The sequence below is a fragment of the Heteronotia binoei genome, chromosome 1, assembly GCF_032191835.1.
Source record: "Heteronotia binoei isolate CCM8104 ecotype False Entrance Well chromosome 1, APGP_CSIRO_Hbin_v1, whole genome shotgun sequence".
In the NCBI taxonomy this organism is placed as follows: Eukaryota; Metazoa; Chordata; class Lepidosauria; order Squamata; family Gekkonidae; genus Heteronotia; species Heteronotia binoei.
The window spans coordinates 279136791-279156950 of NC_083223.1; the positions used below are offsets into that span (position 1 = coordinate 279136791).

Below are 20160 nucleotides of genomic sequence, written 5' to 3' on the forward strand. Positions count from 1 at the left end.
CCAATTCTATGAGCCCCAAAAGAAGGTGCCCTTATCCTTCATTATTTCCTATGGAAGGAAGACATTTAAAAAGGTGTGCTGTCCCTTTAAATGTGATGGCCAGAACTCTCTTGGAGTTCAATTATGCTTGTCACACTCTTGTTCCTGGCTCCGCCCCAATGTCTCCTGGCTCCACCCCCAAAGTCTCCTGGCTCCACCCCCAAGTCCCCAGATATTTCTTGAATTGGACTTGGCAACCCTATAAAGGCTGAAAGGGCCATGAGCCAGGCATAATTCCTATAATATAGTGGGTTCTTAGGCACTGAAGAGGCAAGGTGGAAGTGATAAGAAGCTCTTTATTGAGTACAGCATGGGAGGTGGCTGCACTAACTAGAATGGGGCCGCTGGGCCAACTATATACAACACTGGGTTCCTGCACTAGCATGTGATTGGGTTATTCAAACCAGCCAGGGGCCTGTGATTGGAGCAGGGCAGCAGGGATTTGGATCCTACTGACCATTGTTCCCAAGGTCCCAAGCTCAGCCCTTCAGGCTCCAAGGAGTCGGGCAGGAACACCATTGATTACATATTGACTTTCATACATAACATCTCCCTAGGAGGGTTATTCCAGAATCGTGGAGCTGCCACCAAAAAGGCCCTGTCTCCTTGACCCATCACTAGAGCTACTTTTGTCGCTGCGACGGTCAAGAGGGCCTCTCTCTGTGATCTTAGATCCTGGGCAAGAACTCTTGCCTCAGAAGTCACTCGCATCTCCTCGTTTTGTTTTGGTTTTGCCCTTAAGTTAGAGCTGATCTTTGGCGACCGCAGAGGGTTTTGAAGACAAGAGACATTCAGAGGCGGTTTGCCAATTGTCTGTCTCTGCGCCATGAGCTTGGCATTCCTTAGAGGCCTCCCATCCAAGTACTAGCCAAAACTGACCCAGTTTAGCTTCCAAGACCTGATAAGATTGGGCAGTCTAGGCTATCCAGATCAGGCCTTCCTCCTTGATGGGCTGTTTGTATCCTAAACTGGCTTGGGCCCCAGAATCCGCACTGTTTCCCCGAGAAGCCCCTCCCAAATCAGTTGCTGGTGTTGGCTGCATCGCCCGAACCTCACAGTACCAGCAATTCCAGCAGGTCTTCTTTGGAGTACTGTGTATAATTCCGGTCACCACACCCCAAAAGGATATTATAGCGTTGGGAAAAGGGCAGAAAAGGGCAACTAGAATGCTTCAAGGGTTGGAACACTTTCCCTAGGAAGAAAGGTTAAAACACTTGGGGCTCTTTAGCCTGGAGAAACGTTGACTGCGGGGTGACACGATAGAGGTTTACAAGATTATGCATGGGAGAGAGAAGGTAGAGAAAGAAATACTTTTCTCCCTTTCTCACAATACAAGAACTCGTGGGCATTCAATGAAATTGCTGAGCAGTCAGTTTAGAATGGATAAAAGGAAGTCCTTCTTCACCCAACGGGTGATTAACACATGGAATTCACTGCCACAGGAGGTGGTGGCAGCTGCAAGCATAGCCAGTTTCAAGAGGGGATAGGATAAACAAATGGAACAGAGGTCCATCAGTGGTTCTTAGCCACAGTGTATTGTTGGAACTCTCTGTCTGGGGCAAGTGATGCTCTGTATTCTGGGTGCTTGGGAGGGACAACAGTGGAAGGGCTTCTAGTGTCCTGGCCCCACTGGTGGACTTCTTGCTGGAACCTGGTTTATTTGGCCACTGTGTGACACAGAGTGTTGGACTGGATGGGCCATTGGCCTGATCCAACATGGCTTCTCTTATGTTCTTATGTGACACAGAGTGTTGGACTGGAGGGGCCATTGGCCTGATCCAACAGGGCTTCTCTTATGTTCTTATGTGACACAGAGTGTTGGACTGGAGGGACCATTGGCCTGATCCAACATGGCTTCTCTTATGTTCTTATGTGACACAGAGTGTTGGACTGGAGGGGCCATTGGCCTGATCCAACAGGGCTTCTCTTATGTTCTTATGTGGCACAGAGTGTTGGACTGGATGGGCCACTGGCCTGATTCAACATGGCTTCTCTTATGTTCTTAGGCCCTAAGAGCCGAACTCGTGCCACACAGCCTTTCCAACTTTTTGCCATCTGCATCTGTTCACCTTCCCTCCTGTCTCCCATGCCTTTTAGGCAAGAAAAGTCTATGGGGGACCCCAAATGCTTCAGCTCAGCTTGGATGGCAAGAGGCTTTACTGCACCAACAGTGTGTACACTCCTTGGGACAAGGGGTTTTACCCCGAATTGGTCAGGTACGAAACCTTTCCCTGGTTTGGCGTAGTGGTTAAGCGTGCAGACTCTTATCTGGGAGAACCGGGTTCGATTCCCCACTCTGCTTGCAGCTGCTGGAATGGGCTTGGGTCAGCCATAGCTCTGGCAGAGGTTGTCCTTGAAAGGGCAGCTTCTGGGGGAGCCCTCTCAGCCCCACCCACCTCACAGGGTGTCTGTTGCGGGGGGAGAAGATATAGGAGATTGTGAGCCGCTCTGAGTCTCTCATTCCGAGAGAAAGGCAGGGTATAAATCTGCAGTCATCTTCTCTTCCTGCGGCCAGCCCTCTCCCCTCTTCATTCACCGCTTGTTCACCCGGTCTCTGTTTCTTTCCTTCTTCAGGGAAGGCTCTGTCGTGCTCCAGATCGATGTGGACACAGAACACGGAGGTCTGTGCGTGAACGAAGACTTCCTGGTCGATTTTGGGAAGGAACCCTGCGGGCCTGCCCGGGTTCACGAGATACGTTACCCCGGGGGAGACTGCACCTCGGATATCTGGGAGTAGTTGGGGAGTATGTGGGCCTAGTCCAACGCTAGCTTTGGGAGAGTGCTCCAGAGAAGGCATGCGCACAGCGGCTTGGGGGTTCTTCTCGACTCATCGGTTTGTTTTTTAAAATGTACATTTGTGCTGACTTGTGACCAGGGTTTTTTTATTGAGCAGGAACACACAGAAATGCAGTTCCAGCTGGCTTGGCATCAGGGGGTGTGGCTTAATATGCAAATGAGTTCCTGCTGGGCGAAGCCCGCGTGGAACAATGGTGCTGTGATGGGGTGTGGCCTAATATGCAGATTAGTTCCTGCTGGGGTTTTTCCTACAAAAAAAGGCCTTCTTGTGACATAGAAACTTTATAGGGTTTGCCAACTGTGGGCTGTGAAATTCCTGGTGATTTGGGGGTGGAGCCTAGGGAGTGTGGGGATTGGGGAGGGGAGGAGGCTCAGCAGAGATGTGACGTCAATCTAGGACTTCTGTTCCTCCTAGACTTCATGGTATACCATAGAGTCTGTCCACTCAAGCTGCTGTTTCCTTCAGGGGAACTGATCTCCGTAGCGTGGAGAGAGTTTGCAATTCTAGGAGATCTCCGGGCCCCACTTGAAGGGTGTCCATCAACAAAAGCAATAAAGCTCACGACCAAATTACTGAGGTGCAATAAAGATATTTCATTCAGAATTACGAAAATCTGTGATGTCTTCTTATGTATCAAAGTGTCCAGCAACCGCAGATACTCTTCTTTTGAGGTAAGTCCCTGACTCTGTTTCTTGAAGATTTCCATTTTTTCCTTTAGCACATCTCAGAGTTCTCTGCTCACCCACATTGGCTTTATTCGAATCCCCTTCCACGTTTCCTTCTCGTCGAAACAGTGATGGCCTGAGCTTGCAAGAGCTCTCGTTTTAGGGAAGCCCACCCTTCCTTTGATAAAGGAATTATGGCTGTATCCGCACTTTACACAAATGTACTGCTTGAGGGATCGAGAGCAGCAGTAGAGAGGCAAAGAGAAGAAATATAACCCACCCTCCAAATCATTTTTTGTTGGCTATACCAGATCTGCTTTTTGAGAATAATTATTTCGTGGCGCTGCACACGTCTACCAACGAAAGGGTACAGACAGTGGACTTTGGGGCCATGACAGCAATTGGAAATTAATTTGTATTTTAAGTGGTGCTGTATTCATGGACCTTTGTGAGAATTTTGGTGAAGAACGCGTGAACAGGATATACGAAATATCCGTGGAGCAAGTCTTTGCAATAAGAACATAAGAGAAGCCATGTTGGATCAGGCCAATGGCCCATCCAGTCCAACACTCTGTGTCACATAAGAACATAAGAGAAGCCATGTTGGATCAGGCCAGTGGCCCATCCAGTCCAACACTCTGTGTCAAACAGGGGCCAAAAAAAAAAATACACACACACACACACACACTCTGTGGCTAATAGCCACTTATGGACCTCTGCTCCATATTTTTATCTAAACCCCTCTTGAAGGTGGCCATGCTTATGGCCGTCACCACCTCCTGTGGCAGTGAATTCCACATGTTAATCACGCTTTGGGTGAAGAAGTACTTCCTTTCATCCGTTTTAACCTGTCTGCTCAGCAATTTCATCGAATGCCCACGAGTTCTTGTATTGTGAGAAAGGGAGAAAAGTACTTCTTTCTCTACTGTCTCCATCCCGTGCATTATCTTGTAAACCTCTATCATGTCACCCCACAGTCGACGTTTCTCCAAGCTAAAGAGTCCCAAGCGTTTCAACCTTTCTTCATAGGGAAAGTGTTCCAGCCCTTTAATCATTCTAGTTGCCCTTTTCTGGACTTTCTCCAATGCTATAATATCCTTTTTGAGGTGCGGTGACCAGAATTGCACACAGTACTCCAAATGAGACCGCACAATCGATTTATACAGGGGCATTATGATACTGGCTGATAATATATAAGTAACCCAGTTCAGGTGCTACTAATCAGTACACTGTGGCTTCCGGTTTTGCCTACCTGGGGATTGGCAACCCCAATTGTGGACACAATGGAGCAAGCAGAGGAGAGCGACAAGGAGGATCAGGGGCCCGGAGACCAAGAAGCCTTGGGAGGAAAGGCTGAGGGACTTGGGAAGGTTCCGGGGGGGGGGGGGACAGGATGGCTCTCTTGAAGTCTCTGAAGGGCTGTCCCTTAGAGGAGGGCAGGGAGCTGTTTTTGCTGGCAGCGGAGGAGAGGGCTTGCACAGAGGAGAGCAGCAAGGTTGATCAGGGGCCTGGACACCAAGAAGCCCTAGGAGGAAAGGCTGAGGGATTTGGGAGGGTTCCGGGGGGGGGGGGGACAGGATGGCTCTCTTGAAGTCTCGGAAGGGCTGTCCCTTAGAGGAGGGCAGGGAGCTGTTTCTGCTGGCAGCAGAGGAGAGGGCTTGCACAGAGGAGAGCAGCATGGTTGATCAGGCGACCAAGAAGCGCTAGAAGGAAAGGCTGAGGGACTTGGGAAGGTTTAGTCTGGAGGAGGCGGAAGGGGGACAGGATGGCTCTCTTGAAGTCTCGGAAGGGCTGTCCCTTACAGCAGAGGTCCCCAACCCCCGGGCCGCAGACCATTTTGGCAAATGCAATTTTGGGCTGTATCAACGGAAGTCTAGTGTTCAGATCATGTGATGCGATGGTGTCGCTTGACTCTGCTCTGGTAACACCTCACTTGGAGTTAGGCTTGCCAATCCCCTGGTCCCAGCGGGGGTTCTTCTGCTTTTCCAGGCTCCTTCCCGCCCCCAGTCAGCTGACCGACGGGGGGAAGCCCCGCCCCCAAAGCCACCATGTGACTTTCTACCTCTGGAGGCTTCAGTCTCCGATTGAAAGGCTTCCTCTTGGAATGGGGTGTCTCTGTTACTTGGAAGAAGTTGGCAGCAAGTTATGGTAGAGAGGCCAATCCCTCGCTTCAGAGTTGCCAGAAACGGGGGGGGGGGGAGGGAATGAGGTAGAGGCACCAAATTTTTATTGTAGCATCTACTGCCTCTCCTCAAAATACCCTACAAGTTTCAAAACGATTGGACCAGGGGTTCCAATTCTATGAGCCCCAAAAGAAGGTGCCCCTATCCTTCATTATTTCCTATGGAAGAAAGGCATTTAAAAAGGTGTGCTGTCCCTTTAAATGTGATGGCCAGAACTCTCTTGGAGTTCAGTTATGCTTGTCACACCCTGGCTCCTGGCTCCACCCCCAAAGTCCCCAGATATTTCTTGAATTGGACTTGGCAACCCTACCTGGAGTCTTGTGTTCAGTTTTGGGCACCACATTTTAAGAAGGATATCGACAAGCTGGAATGGGTCCAGAGGAGGGCGACGAAGATGGTGAGGGGTCTGGAGACCAAGTCCTATGAGGAAAGGCTGAAGGAGCTGGGGATGTTTAGCCTGGAGAGGAGGCAGCTGAGAGGTGATAGGATCACCATCTTCAAGTCCTTGAAGGGCTGTCCTATAGAGGGGTCTGGAGACCAAGTCCTATGAGGAAAGGTTGAAGGAGCTGGGGATGTTTAGCCTGGAGAGGAGGCAGCTGAGAGGTGATAGGATCACCATCTTCAAGTACTTGAAGGGCTGTCATCTAGAGCAGGGGTGGCCAACAGTAGCTTTCTAGAAGTTTTTTGCCTAAACTCCCATCAGACCCAGCCATTGACCATGCTGACTAGGGTTGATGGATGTTGTAGGCAAAAAACATCTGGAGAGCTACCGTTGGCCACACCTGCTCTAGAGGATGGTGTGGAATTGTTTTCTGTGGCCCCAGAAGGTACGACCAGAACCAGTGGGTTGAAATTAAATCAGAAGAGTTTCCAGCTCAACATTAGGAAGAACTTCCTGACCGTTCGAGCGGTTCCTCAGTGGAACAGGCTTCCTCGGGAGGTGGTGGGCTCTCCTTCCTTGGAGGGTTTTCAACAGAGGTTAGATGGCCATCTGACAGCAATGAGGATCCTGTGAATTTAGGGGGAGGTGTTTGTGAGTCTTCTGCATTGTGCAGGGGGTTGGACTAGATGACCCTAGAGGTCTCTTCCAATTCTATGACTGTTAAGAGTGGTTCCTCAGTGGAATAGGCTTCCTCCTCGGGAGGTGGTGGGCTCTCTTTCCTTGGAGGTTTTTAAACAGACCCTAGATGGCCATCTGACAGCAATGAAGATCCTGTGAATTTAGGGGGAGGAATTGTGAGTCTTCTGCATTGTGCAGGGGGTTTGACTAGATGACCCTAGAGGTCCCTTCCAACTCTATGATTCTATGACAACAATGCTGATCCTTTAGGGGGAGGTGTTTGTGAGTTTCCTGCGTTGCGCAGGGGGTTGGACTAGATTGATAGAGGAGGCTGTTGTTTAACTCTAGTCTAAGGAGGAAATGCAGAATAGCGTAACAAAAAACATCTTGTATCATGAGGCATAGATGGAGGCTAGAAACCGTTAGGTGAAAATAGATAAGGGGAAGCACAGGAATATAACCTGGGGGAGGGGGTGTTGGGACGGGTCGCTTTAGGATGCTTTGGGGCATGCATATCTTATTACTAGGCAGATTGCGAGGGGGCCCACCAATTGGTGAGTTCCATGAGGGTGTAGGCAGAGGTATAAAGAACTCTCTGCTGCGTCACAGAGCGAGAGTCAACGGGTGGGGCTGTCCATCCGGGCTCTCCGTGCTTTGCAAATCACGTTGAAAATAAACGATCCTTGCTGGACCCAACTGTGTGAGTATTTACTGTCAGGGGGACAGTTCCTTCTGGGTTTGAGTCCCAGGTTACTACTCTATACGTAACAAGATGACCCTAGAGGTCCCTTCCAACCCTATGTTTCTATGAATTTGGTGCCCCCACCCTGCCGGTCCTGGAGCTGCGGTGGGCGGGCCGGCCCTGGTGCTGGTCCCCGGTACCAAGAAGTTTGGGGACCCGGACCACTGCTTTAGAGGGGGGCAGGGAGCGGTTTTTGCTGGCAGCGGAGGAGAGGACTCACACTCATGGGTTTAAATTAAGGATGGGAAGGTACAGAGCTGGATATTAGGAACAAGTTTTTTTACAGGAAGAGTTGTTCAGTGGTGGAATCAGCTCCCAAGGGAGGCGGTGCGTTCCCCCTCGCTGGCAATCTTCAGGCAGTGGCTGGACAAACACAGGTCAGGAATGCTCTAGGCCAGGGGCCAAACAGACTTAAGATAAGAGCCACACAGAATAAACGTCAGATGTTTGAGAGCCCCAAGGAAGGAAGGAAGGCCAACAGATAGGGGGAGGGGGAAAGAAAGTAACTATCACTTTGAAAGCACCGTCCAAGCTACCAACTGGCTTGTCTTGGAGAAGAGGTTTCTATAGACAAATGCCTTCTCCAAGCCAGTCGATGATGGGGGCTTCAAGAGCCACACGATGGGCGTGAAAGAGCCGCATGGGGGCTCCTGAGCCGCAGTTTGGCCTCCCCTGCTCTAGGCTGACCCTGCATTGAGAAGGGGGTTGGACTAGATGGGCTCTGCTGCCACTTCTAACTCTATGATTCTATCAACTTCAGGAGATCGTCCAAACCTGTTTTAACAGATAAACAGGAGTAACAAGCTGTGTTACCCTGAATAAAACTCTGTTGATCTTAAAAGTGCCACTGGACTCAAAGTCTGTTCTAGGAAGCGTAGAGCAGTTAACAATAGGGCATTTGGGAGGTCTGCAGACTGTAAAGCTGAATTATTCCAGAAGGCTTTTTGTATGCAGGCAATAGAGTCACACTGTAATAAATGATTCACAAGGTAAACTTGGGAAAATTATTAGGGACCGTGGTCTGTCCTACCATGCATAGCAGGGGTGGCCAAACTTGCTTAATGTAAGAGCCACAAAGAATAAATGTAAGATGTTTGAGAGCTGCAGGACATGAATATCAGAACTCAGGAAATATCTGGGGACTTTGGAGGTGGAGCCAGGAGACTTTGGGGGAGGAGCCAGGAGCAATTGAACTCCAAAGGAAGTTCTGGCCCTCACGTTTCAAGGGACCGTGTTCCTTTTAAATGCCTCCCCGCCGTTTAGAATTATGAAGGATAGGAGCACCTTCTTTGGGAGCTCATAGAACTGGACCCCCTGGTCCAATCTTTTTGAAACTTGGGGGGAGGGGGGCTTTTGAGGAAATGCACCTATGCTGAAAATCTGGTGCCTCTGCCTCAAAAAAAAGGACCCCTCACCAAACCCCAGATACCCACAGATTGATTCTCCTTTATACCCTATGGGAACCAGTCTCCATAGGGAATAATGGAGTGCCCCCTCCCCGCTTTCTGCTAACCCTGAAGGGAGGGAGGGCCTCCAAACCAGGGAATCTCCTGCCCCCAACTGGAGATTTAGACAACCCGAAAGGTGAAAGACTCAGTGAGGCCTACAACCCTCCAGAAGGCCTCTGAGGCCTGGTATAAAGTTTGCAAGAGGCCTGCGTTTCCCAGGCAACCGCTATGCCCTGTGATTGGACTGGGGTGAAATTGGAGGGAAAGGAAAGCCCAATCACCATCCAAGGGGGCGGGGCCATCGGAGAGAGCATATAAGGCCCTGTTGCTGGGGGTGGGAATTCAGTCTTCTCTGGGGAGCTGAGTGAGTGGACTGTGGTGGGCTGAACTTAGGAGCACCCTCCCAGGTTACGGTTGCCAATCCCCAGGTGGGGGCAGGGGATCCCCCACTTTGGAGCCAACCCCCCCTTCAGGCTCATCAGAAAGCGGGGGGGGGGGGGCAGAAAATGTCTGCTGGGTGCTCCATTATTCCCTATGGAGACCAATTCATAGAATCCTAGAGTTGGAAGGGATCTCCAGGGTCACCTAGTCCACCCCCCTGCACAAGGCAGGAAATTCCCAAATATCTCCCCCTAAATTCACAGGATCCTTATTGCTGTCAGATGGCCATCTAGCCTCTGTTGAAAACCCTCCAAGGAAGGAGACCCCACCACCTCCCGAGGAAGCCTGTGGAAACTTAGAATGATAGAATCGTAGAGTTGGAAGGGACCTCCGGAGTCATATAGTCCAACCCCCTGCACAAGGCAGGAGACTCAGAAAGACCTCCCCCTAAATTCACAGGATCCTCATTGTCAAATCATTAATGATTTGGAGTTGGGAGTAAGCAGTGAAGTGGCCAAGTTTTCCGATGACACTAAATTGTTCAGGGTGATGAGAACCAGAGAGGATTCTGAGGCACTCCAAAGGGATCTGTTGAGGCTGGGTGAGTGGGCGTCAATGTGGCAGATGAGGTTCAGTGTGGCCAAGTGTAAAGTAATGCACATTGGGGCCAAGAATCCCACATACAAATACAAGTTGATGGGTTGTGAACTGGCAGAGACTGAACAACAGAGAGATCTTGGGGTTGTGGTAGATAACTCACTGAAAATGTCAAGACAGTGTGTGATTGCAATAAAAAAGGCCAACGCCATGCTGGGAATTATTAGGAAGGGAATTGAAAACAAATCAGCCAGTATCATAATGCCCCTGTATAAATTGATAGTGCGGTCTCATTTGGAATACTGTGTAAAATTCTGGCCCCCTCACCTCAAAATAGATATTATAGCATTGGAAAAAGTGTAGAAAAGGGCAACTAGGATTATTACAAGATTGGAACACTTTCCCTATGAAGAAAGGTAAAAATGCTTGGGGTTCTTTAGCTTGGAGAAACGTCGACTGAGGGGTGACATGATAGAGGTTTGCAAGATTACACATGGGATAGAGAAGGTAGAGAAAGAAGTACTTTTCCCCCTTTCTCACAATACAAGAACTCGTGGACATTCAATGAAATTGCTGAGCAGTCGGTTTAGAACTGATAAAAGGAAGTACTTCTTCACCAAAGGGTGAATAACACATGGAATTCATTGCCACAGGAGATGGTGGCGGCTGCAAGCATAGCCAGCTACGAGGTTGGATAAACATGGAGCCAGAGGTCCATCAGTGGCTATTAGCCACAGCTTATTGTTGGAACTCTGTGTCTGGGGCAGTGATGCTCTGTATTCTTGGTGATTGGGGGGGAGGAGGCACAGTGGGAGGGCTTCTAGTGTCCTGGTCCCACTGATGGACCTCCTGATGGTGCCTGCTTTTTTTGGCCACTGTGTGACACAGAGTGTTGGACTGGAGGGGCCATTGACCTGATCCAACATGGCTTCTCTTATGTTCTTATGTGACACAGAGTGTTGGACTGGATGGGCCATTGGCCTGATTCATCATGGCTTCTCTTATGTTTTTATGGACCTCCTGATGGCACCTGGTTTTTTTGCCACTGTGTGACACAGAGTGTTGGACTGTTGGGGCCATTGGCCTGATCCAACATAGCTTCTCTTATGTTCTTATGGACCTCCTGATGGCACCTGGTTTTTTTGCCACTGTGTGACACAGAGTGTTGGACGGAAGGGGCCATTGGCCTGATCAAACATGGCTTCTCTTATGTTCTTATGTGACAGAGTGTTGGAATGGATGGACCATTGGCCTGATCCAACATGGTTTCTCTTATGTTGTTATGTTCTTCTAGTGGTGACGAAAGCCATGAGGAGTTGGTTTTCAGGCTCCCCAAAATCCAGGATCTAATCAAATGAACACCACAGTTCAAAGAGGGGCCTCCATTGTTTTTGGAGGTGTTGTTCTTACCTAACACTTTATGTCTATTGAAGAGGTCACCAGTCCCTGTGGTCGTTTTGGGGTCCAGCTCCCCTTAAGATTTAGCCCCTTGCCAGACTGAACCCATGTAAGGAGTGACTAAGCTTTTACCTTTCTTAGAGCCAAACAGAGATGGCCAACTTTCCCAAAGAACCAGGGAGGTATATCTAAAATCGCTTGGTATGTAATATAGCAAAATGATATGAAACCTGATCTGCAAGCCACAGCAAACCCTCTTGAGCTGACCTGCCAAGGCGATTCTCAGATGCCTTCCTCGTGATAACCTTACAGTCTCTGTCTCTCCTTCCCTCTAGAAAGAAGTCTGTCTTTATAGCCGAGTCACTCAAGGTATCTTTACCCAGCTGGGGGTGACCCAAGAGCAGGTGAAGGAGATGGAAGAGCAGCACCCAGGAGAACATGGAGGTGGCACGATATCGAGCAGAGGCCCCCGTCGCACCCAAGCTGGGAGTGGTGCTGCTGAATTACAGGAAAACACTGTGCCAGTTATGTCTTTCCAGGTCATGCCTATCTCAGACGTGCATTGCCAACGCTTTCGGCAGTTCCTCTACCGTGAGGCGGATGGGCCCCGAGAGGTTTGCAGCCAGCTCCATCGACTCAGGAACCGCTGGCTGAAGCCAGAGAGGCGCTCCAAAAAGGAGATCCTGGACGTGGTGGTCCTGGAGCAGTTCCTCGCCATCCTGCCCCTGGAAGTGCAACGCTGGGTCAGAGAATGTGGGCCAGAGAGCAGCTGCCAGGCGGTGGCCTTGGCTGAAGGCTTCCTGCTGAGTCAGGCCGAGGAGGAGAGGCCGGCAGAGCAGGTGAGGGGTTCCCTCCAGGGATGTCCCCTTCAAATCACATTCCCTGACCTGATCCTGAAGTTCCCCTGAGAGATATTTGTCCACGTGGTTTCTTCTTTTGAAAGATATATTACTTACTGGGCTCAAGCAAGATATAAATTGTTCTATTTCCCCAAGTAATCCTCCGTATGGGAAGTGAACAGCCTCCTTCGGCAGCCTCTTCTACTAGGGAATTCCCCCCCCCCCTCCTGGATATCTCACCAGGTGCGGCTGGAAGGGTGCAGAGTCCAGGAACGGCAAACAATAGCAAAAATGGGCTCCAGTGTTAAAACAGTGCACAGCTTTAGAAAAGACAGGGGGACGCACTCCTCATACAATTCAGTATCATATATCACAGTGAACTTTGTATGTTTTGTACAAAAGTAAATCTGTAGCTATTTGCAATTACTCTGTTAATACAAAACGTTCAAGAGCAGCTTGGGCTTGTCAGACGCATAAATTGTAGGTCAGAGTGGCCACTTTTGGAACTGTGGAAGACTTTACCGTTCCGTACGAATTCTTGGTGAGGAGGAGATCTTGAAAAAGACCTCACTTCTGGTGGAAACGATTTTTGGGCAAGGGGCCTCAGGAGCAAGAGACTTCAGCGTCTTTCGAAGAGTTTCATTTTCTCCCAGAGTTTTTTGTCTCGTTATACAATTGTTTGAGCACTCTGTTTGAAGGACTTTTGCTTGGTGTAGTGGTTAAATGTGCGGACTCTTATCTAGGAGAACCGGATTTGATTCCCCCCTCCTCCACTTGCAGCTGCTGGAATGGCCTTCTGTCAGCCATAGCCCTGGCAGAGGTTGTCCTTGAAAGGGCAGCTGCTGGGAGAGTACTCTCAACCCCACCCACCTCACAGGGTGTCTGTTGTGGGGGAGGGAGATAAAGGAGATTGTGAGCCGCTATGAGACTCTTGAGTGGAGGGCAGGATATAAATCCAATGTCGTCGTCTTCTTTTTTAGAGTGCACTTGTTTAATGAGATATGGACTGAGTAACCTACTTCTGGAGACAAAGGACTTGAACGTTTTGTATTGATGGAGTCATTGCATATAGTTTCATATTTGTTGTTGTTGTTCGGTCGCAGTTGAGTCCGACTCTTTGCGACCCCATGGACAAAGTCATGCCAGGCCCTCCTGTCTTCTACCATCCTCCGAAGTCTGCTAGTTTCGTATTTACTATTGTATAAAACATATAAAGTCCACTGTGATATAAGGTGTTGAATTGTATGAGGTGTGCATTTTCCTGTGATCTATATAGCTGAGTACGGGAGTGGGGTGGGAAACGTTGCTCGCTCTCTTTTCCATTCCATCTCTTTCCGTTCTCCCTGGCTGCTGTTCCAGGTGTGGGGACCATCCGTGGAGAGAGACGCAGCATTCCCCGAGGCGGAAGAAGCTTCCCTGGAGCGAGAGCAGAGGGCGCAGACCCAGCAGGGTGCCCAAGATGCCCTCTCCTGTGGTAAGGACCCATTTTGCCTGCATGCGGTTGGGCTGCCCTGTGAACGGGATGGGTAGAGAGTTCAGGACAGGAAGAGAATTAAATACTTCTTCACATAACAAACAGCACTCAATGCCTATGACCTGCAATTCTTATTGAAGGGGATTGGACACAATTAAAGAGATGGTACATTCCTCCCATTCATTGAAATTCTCATATCTCACCTTCCTTCCATAAAAGGAAGTCAGGGTGGCTCAAGAAAGAAAAGAAAAGGCAGACAGACCTGGGCAGAGCTATTCCACTTGGTGGGCACAGGGAGCCTCTGCCTCTTGGGGCAGCACTGAGCACTGAAAGCCAGTTCCTAGGGGCCAGTAATCATGGGGAAATGTGCCTTCTGTGCCAGGCTTCTAGGGGCACTGGGCAGGCCCTGCGGGGAATAGGATGCTGAGGTGGGAATGAGAGGCTGTGGTCTGGCACCCCAGGAGATTGGGGGGAGGCCTTAGCTTGATGCTGATATTACCCTGGCTTCTCCAGAAACGCTCAAGTGATGTCTGGTTTTTGGCTGAATGTGATGGTGACATGTCATGTGATGTCATTTCCATTCCCTTTTCCCACCACTAGACCTGACCTGAAGGCCCAGCCAGCAGGAGAACGGGATTCCTGGGCTTTTGGTCTGATCCAGCAGGGATGCTGTGACCTTTGAACTCCAGAGTTCATAGGGCACATTTCAGGTCTCACAGAAGCCTGAAATACGTTGGTGGCCTTTGTCACCCCTGAGGCTCATGTGTACTTCTCTTTTGCCTCTCCCAGAATTGAGTAAAAGAATGTGTTGCGTGTACGCAGGGCAAGGTTTCAGCCTCCTGGGAAGGGAGTGTGTGAAGAGGGGAACAAACCAACCAATGGAATAGGAAGTCACGACAAATACCCTTCCTTGTTTCTTCTTTCTCCTTCCTCCACAGGTAGTGGAGAGATGCTGTTGAGTCCTCATGTGTTTGGGGGTGTGGAAACAGTCCAGGTAGGGGAAATAAACAGTCCAGGTAGGGTTCCCCCATACTTTCTTGGGGGGAGGGCTTTTGCTCCTGCGGTTTCTACAATGGTCCAGGAGAGAGAGGCTGTCCCCAAGTCAAGCCATACATCCTGTACCCTTTAGACCAGTCCCTTCCAGTGTGCAGTCTCTGAGGACTAAATCTGCTTGTTCTTTCAGAGTCCTTTTTCCTTTGAGGAGGTGTCTGTCCGTTTCACTCCAGCAGAATGGGCCCTGCTGGATCCGAGCCAGAGAACTCTCTACAGGGAAGTCATGCGGGAGAACTATCGGAGCGTCATCTCTCTGAGTAAGGAAGATCTTCCACCAGTGCCAAAGTTAGAACTTGAACAGTAGTACATCATTTTGAGGACTTTCCAGCTCCTTGCCCAGTGTTGTGGCCTTCGCCCAAGCCAGAGAAATTGTCCTGGTCAGAGGCCAGAGGCAAAGGTGGGGATGAGAGACTGGTATGTAGCAGCTGCAGGCCAATAAGCCAGACATGTCCAGGTGCTCACACAAATCCCAGAGCTGGGGGGTGGCTCTGGATCAGCTGTTGGTGGTGAGTGTTGGACAGCCTGCAGCTCACCAGCCTGCTTGATGGCTTCTGCAGACACAGAGCCAGCCATGTGTGGCTCCCTTTCTCCTGAGGAGTCCTCTTCCCCAGGGGGCTTTGTGGAGAGCTCAGGCTGGCCCATGACAGAGACGCTCAGAAAGACTCTGGGAGGGGCCAGATCCTCATTTCTCGCTAAAATTTACAACACCCCCTCTACTCCCCATGATGGGATTTCAAAAAACCCCTTGAACTGAGATCTGGAAATAATCCTGTTAAGAACCCAAGCCTGGGTCCCCCTGGGTTACTAGTCTTTGTACCGGAACAGCACCCAGTTCAGTCGGTTCACAAGGAGAGTGGATACAAGTCAAGCAGGGACTATATAAAGATTTATTTATTTATATTAAGATTTATACCCCGCCCTTCTCACCTAGGTGTCTCAGGGTGTCTTACATTTATACAGAATGTAAAAACAAGTCATCTACAGTTCTAAAGATTTATGAAGGATGTAAAAACAAGACATCTATAGCTGAGAAGAACAAGAAGATTTTGGATTTATACCCTGCCCTTCTCTCTGAATCAGAGTCTCCGAACGGCTCATAATATACTTTATAGTCTTCCTCCACAACATACACTCTGTGAGGTAGCTAGGGCTGAGAGAGCTCTCACAGAAGCTGCCCTTTCAAAGAGAACTCTGCAAGAACTATGGCTAACCCAAGGGCGTTCCAGTAGCTTCAAGTGGAGGAGTGGAGAATCAAACCCGGTTCTCACAGATCAGAGTCCACACAATTAACCACTACACCTATGTTAGCCACTACACCAAACACTTAACCAGTTCAGCAACAGAAAAACTATCCTATGTTCATGAAATGTTTGGCATTAGGTGGTACCTCTCCTTACAACATAGGTATTCCAGCTGTAGCTTAAGTTACTCTACATAATACAGTTCATCAGAAGAAAGCAAGAAACATCCAAGTGCACCAGCATGGCATGAGCATAAAGTCTGCATGGCCTCTCTCTGGTCTATACCGGTATTATACTTTCCACCCCTCTAGGATCAGATGGCTCAAATGAGCCAATCAAGGATCCTCCAAGATGGAATCTTCCAGAGGCTGGTAGCACCATTCACCTCCCCGCTCCATCCTGATTACACAGCGGGATTAATCTCACAGTTAACCAATTACCAGGGTCTTGAGTCTGGCCTTGAAAGAGATAAGGATGTTACCTGCAGGGAGAGTCAAATCATGAACATCTGCAAAGCAGACCAGGCCGTTTAAGAATCCCGTTACGCCTTGCGGGGAAGTGGGGTGCTTTGCCTCATAGATCCGTCCCACTTGTACCAGTTGGGATTATGGGCTATGATCTCGACCACGGTTCCATCCTCCCAGAAGAATTTTTACTCTTGAATTTCTTTCCTTCACCATATAAGAATGATGTCTCTCTCCCTCTCTCTTTATTTGTGTGTGTGTGTGTGCAAAAGAAGACCGAAGTGTAAGAGAGACGTTGGTGGAGAAAGACAAGGGTCTCGCATCTGAAGAAAGGCTGCAGAGTTTCTCAGGAGGATCCCAAGAACATGTTTCCTTCCCAAAGGAGGTGACTGACAGTGAGTACCCTTCACGGTTATGTCAAGAGAACAGGCAAGGAATAGCCATGGAAATTTCTGATTCACTTCTGAGCAACATTTGGCTTGGTACAGTCCTACAGCCTGCTGGGTAAAGAGGCCCTTTGGGAACTGGGATTTGGAGGGTCAGGAGTTCCTTCTGAGCAAGACCTGTGGCTCTTGAGGGGATGAGGGATCCTTAAATATAATATATCCTGGGTACGTTGGGGGGGGGGTTATGTCCAGGAAAGCTGGAGGAGGTGAAAGGGCCATCAGACCTTTCTTCCTGAAGTCATGTGGGTGCTTTGGGATCTTACCTGCCCCCTCAGGCATTAATGGGATATCTTTATTTCAGCAGAGGATGACCAGAAGAATGAAGAGGGTGATGAACTTGATCAACAGTTGCCAGAAGGAGTTAAGAATGAAGACTTGAGAGAAAACATCAGGAGTCGAGGCAGACCTAAGAGAATGAAAGTCAGGCTTATTGAGAAAAGAGATGTAAGATGGCGTATTGTACATTTTCCAAATCAGAGAATAATGAAGGCAAGTACATCCATTCAATGTGGAAAGTATTTCAAAAGTAGATCGGAGTTCTTTGTGCAGCAAAGAACCCACAGAGGCGAGAAACGCTTTAGCCATCTTCAAGAACATAGAAAAAGCCACACAGGGGAGAAACCTTCTGAATGCTCAGAGTGTAAAAAGAGATTCACTCACAGTGGCCATCTTCAAAGGCATCAGAGAACCCACATAGGGGAGAAGCCTTTTGAATGCTCAGAGTGTGGAAAGAGATTCAGTCGGAGTGGTGATCTTCAAAGGCATCAGAGAACCCACACAGGGGAGAAACCTTTTGAATGCTCAGGGTGTGCAAAAAGATTCAGTGACAGTGGCTATCTTCAAAAGCATCAGAGAACCCACATAGGGGAGAAGCCTTTTGAATGCTCAGAGTGTGGAAAGAGATTCAGTGAGAGTGGCAGTCTTCACAGCCATCAGAGAATCCACACAGGGGAGAAACCTTTTGAATGCTCAGAGTGTGGAAAGAGATTCACTCACAGTGGCCATCTTCAAAGCCATCAGAGAACCCACACAGGGGAGAAGCCTTTTGAATGCTCACAGTGTGGAAAGAGATTCAGTCAGAGTGGTGCTCTTCAAAGGCATCAGAGAACCCACACAGGGGAGAAACCTTTTGAATGCTCACAGTGCGGAAAGAGATTCAGTCAGAGTGGTGATCTTCAAAAGCATCAGAGAACCCACACAGGGGAGAAACCTTTTGAATGCTCAGAGTGTGGAAAGAGATTCACTCACAGTGGCCATCTTCAAAGACATCACAGAACCCACACAGGGGAGAAGCCTTTTGAATGCTCACAGTGTGGAAAGAGATTCAGTCAGAGTGGCGACCTTCAAAGGCATCAGAGAACCCACACAGGGGAGAAACCTTTTGAATGCTCAGAGTGTGGAAAGAGATTCAGTCAAAGTACCAATCTTCAAAGCCATCAGAGAACCCACACAGGGGAGAAGCCTTTTGAATGCTCAGAGTGTGGAAAGAGATTCACTCACAGTGGCCATCTTCAAAGCCATCAGAGAACCCACACAGGGGAGAAGCCTTTTGAATGCGCAGAGTGTGGAAAGAGATTCAGTCAGAGTGGTGATCTTCAAAAGCATCAGAGAACCCACACAGGGGAGAAACCTTTTGAATGCTCAGAGTGTGGAAAGAGATTCAGTCACAGTGGCCATCCTAAAAGCCATCAGAGAACCCACACAGGGGAGAAACCTTTTGAATGCTCAGAGTGTGGAAAGAGATTCAGTCACAGTGGCCATCTTAAAAGCCATCAGAGAACCCACACAGGGGAGAAACCTTTTGCATTCTAAGAGATTCACTCACAGTGGCCATCTTCAAAGCCCTCACAGAGGAGAAGCCTTTTGAATGCTCAGAGTGTGGAAAGGGATTCAGACTGAGCGTCCATCTTCAAAGGCATCAGAGAACCCATACAGGGGAGAAACCTTTTGAATGCCCAGAGTGTGAAAAGAGATTCCGTCAGAGTGGCCATCTTAAAAACCATAAGAATGCTCAGAGTGTGGAAAGAGAATCAGCATGGCGGTCTTTGACAGCATCCAGAGAATTAGAAATCACGGAACATCTTAGTTCATGAAAAGACTTCTCGGAAACATGAATCTACACAGAATCTTTGCCCTTAGCAGGCAGAAATGTTAAAAATAGGCTATTGAAGGAGCTTGAGTCATATTTGAAGCCCTCAAGTACATCCCACTATCCCACATGGTGTTAAAGAAATGTCTACCCCCTCCAGATAGCTGGCAACTCACGATTAAGTGTTACGTTATGAGCAGGAGAAAACAAAACTCATTTACGGGAGGGTCATAGCTCCTTAAAGAGATGATTATTTGTTTCAAGTAAATGAGACATTTTGTTTGCGGTGCTTTCTGGAAGTTTTTATGAGTTAAGCTTCAATAAATGTGTGAAAGGTTGGTGTGGCATGTCTTTTTTCAGTCCTTTTGCAGGTTGTTGAAAAGAAACCTGTCCTGACCTGGATAGCCCAGGAGGCAAGCCTGATCTTCAGATGTCGGAAGCTAAGCAGCAGTCAATTCTGGCAAGTACTTAGATGGGAGACCTCCAGGAAATATCTGCAGTCGGGAGTATAGGGGCAAGTTTTATTCAGCCACTTCTCTAAATATCCTCTAGTTCCCTAGCAGGGGTCAGTCACTGTAGGTCGCCCTAATCTCCATGTGCAGACATGCACACAACCACATGCATAATAAATAAATAGAAGAAGAAGAAAAATTATCTTGCAGATGCTTGAAACCCACACTATGGGCATGACTGATATTCATGAATGAATGAAACCAACCCAGTTCTCCCCCATTCATGAGGTCGGTCAGTTGAAGAGTGTTGGGTTTAGACTTGGTAGGTCTGGGTTCAAATCCATGGTAAGAACATTAAAAAAGTAAGAGCATAAGAGAAGCCATGTTGGATCAGGCCAATGGTCCATCCAGTGGAACAAAAAACAGGCGCCATCAGGAGGTCCATTAGTGGGGCCAGGACACTAGAAGCCCTTCCACTCTGCCCCCCCTCCCAAGCACCAAGAATACAGAGCATCACTGCCCTAGACAGAGAGTTCCAACAATATGCTGTGGCTAATAGCCACTGATGGAGCTCTGCTCCATACGCTTATCCAATCCCCTCTTGAAGCTGGCTATGCTTGCAGCCGCTGCCACCTCCTGTGGAAGTGAATTCCATATGTTAATCACCCTTTGGGTAAAGAAGTACTTTTATAAGTTCTAACCCAACTGCTCAGCAATTTCATTGAATGTCCACGAGTTCTCGTATTGTGAGAAAGGAAGAAAAGTCCTTCTTTCTCTATCTTCCCTATCTCA

The 20160-nt window shown here is 48.8% G+C and overlaps 1 protein-coding gene across 1 annotated transcript in view; it reads left to right on the forward strand.

Moving 5' to 3' along the window:
• Positions 1–2778, forward strand: part of LOC132584389 (methanethiol oxidase-like) — a 46136-nt gene extending 43358 nt beyond the window's left edge. The window contains exons 10-11 of the mRNA XM_060256261.1: positions 2137–2255; positions 2614–2778. Coding sequence (XP_060112244.1) covers positions 2137–2255; positions 2614–2776 — 282 coding nt within the window. The 3' untranslated portion in view covers positions 2777–2778. The remainder of the gene's footprint in view (positions 1–2136; positions 2256–2613) is intronic.
• Positions 2779–20160: the final 17382 nt, after the last annotated feature.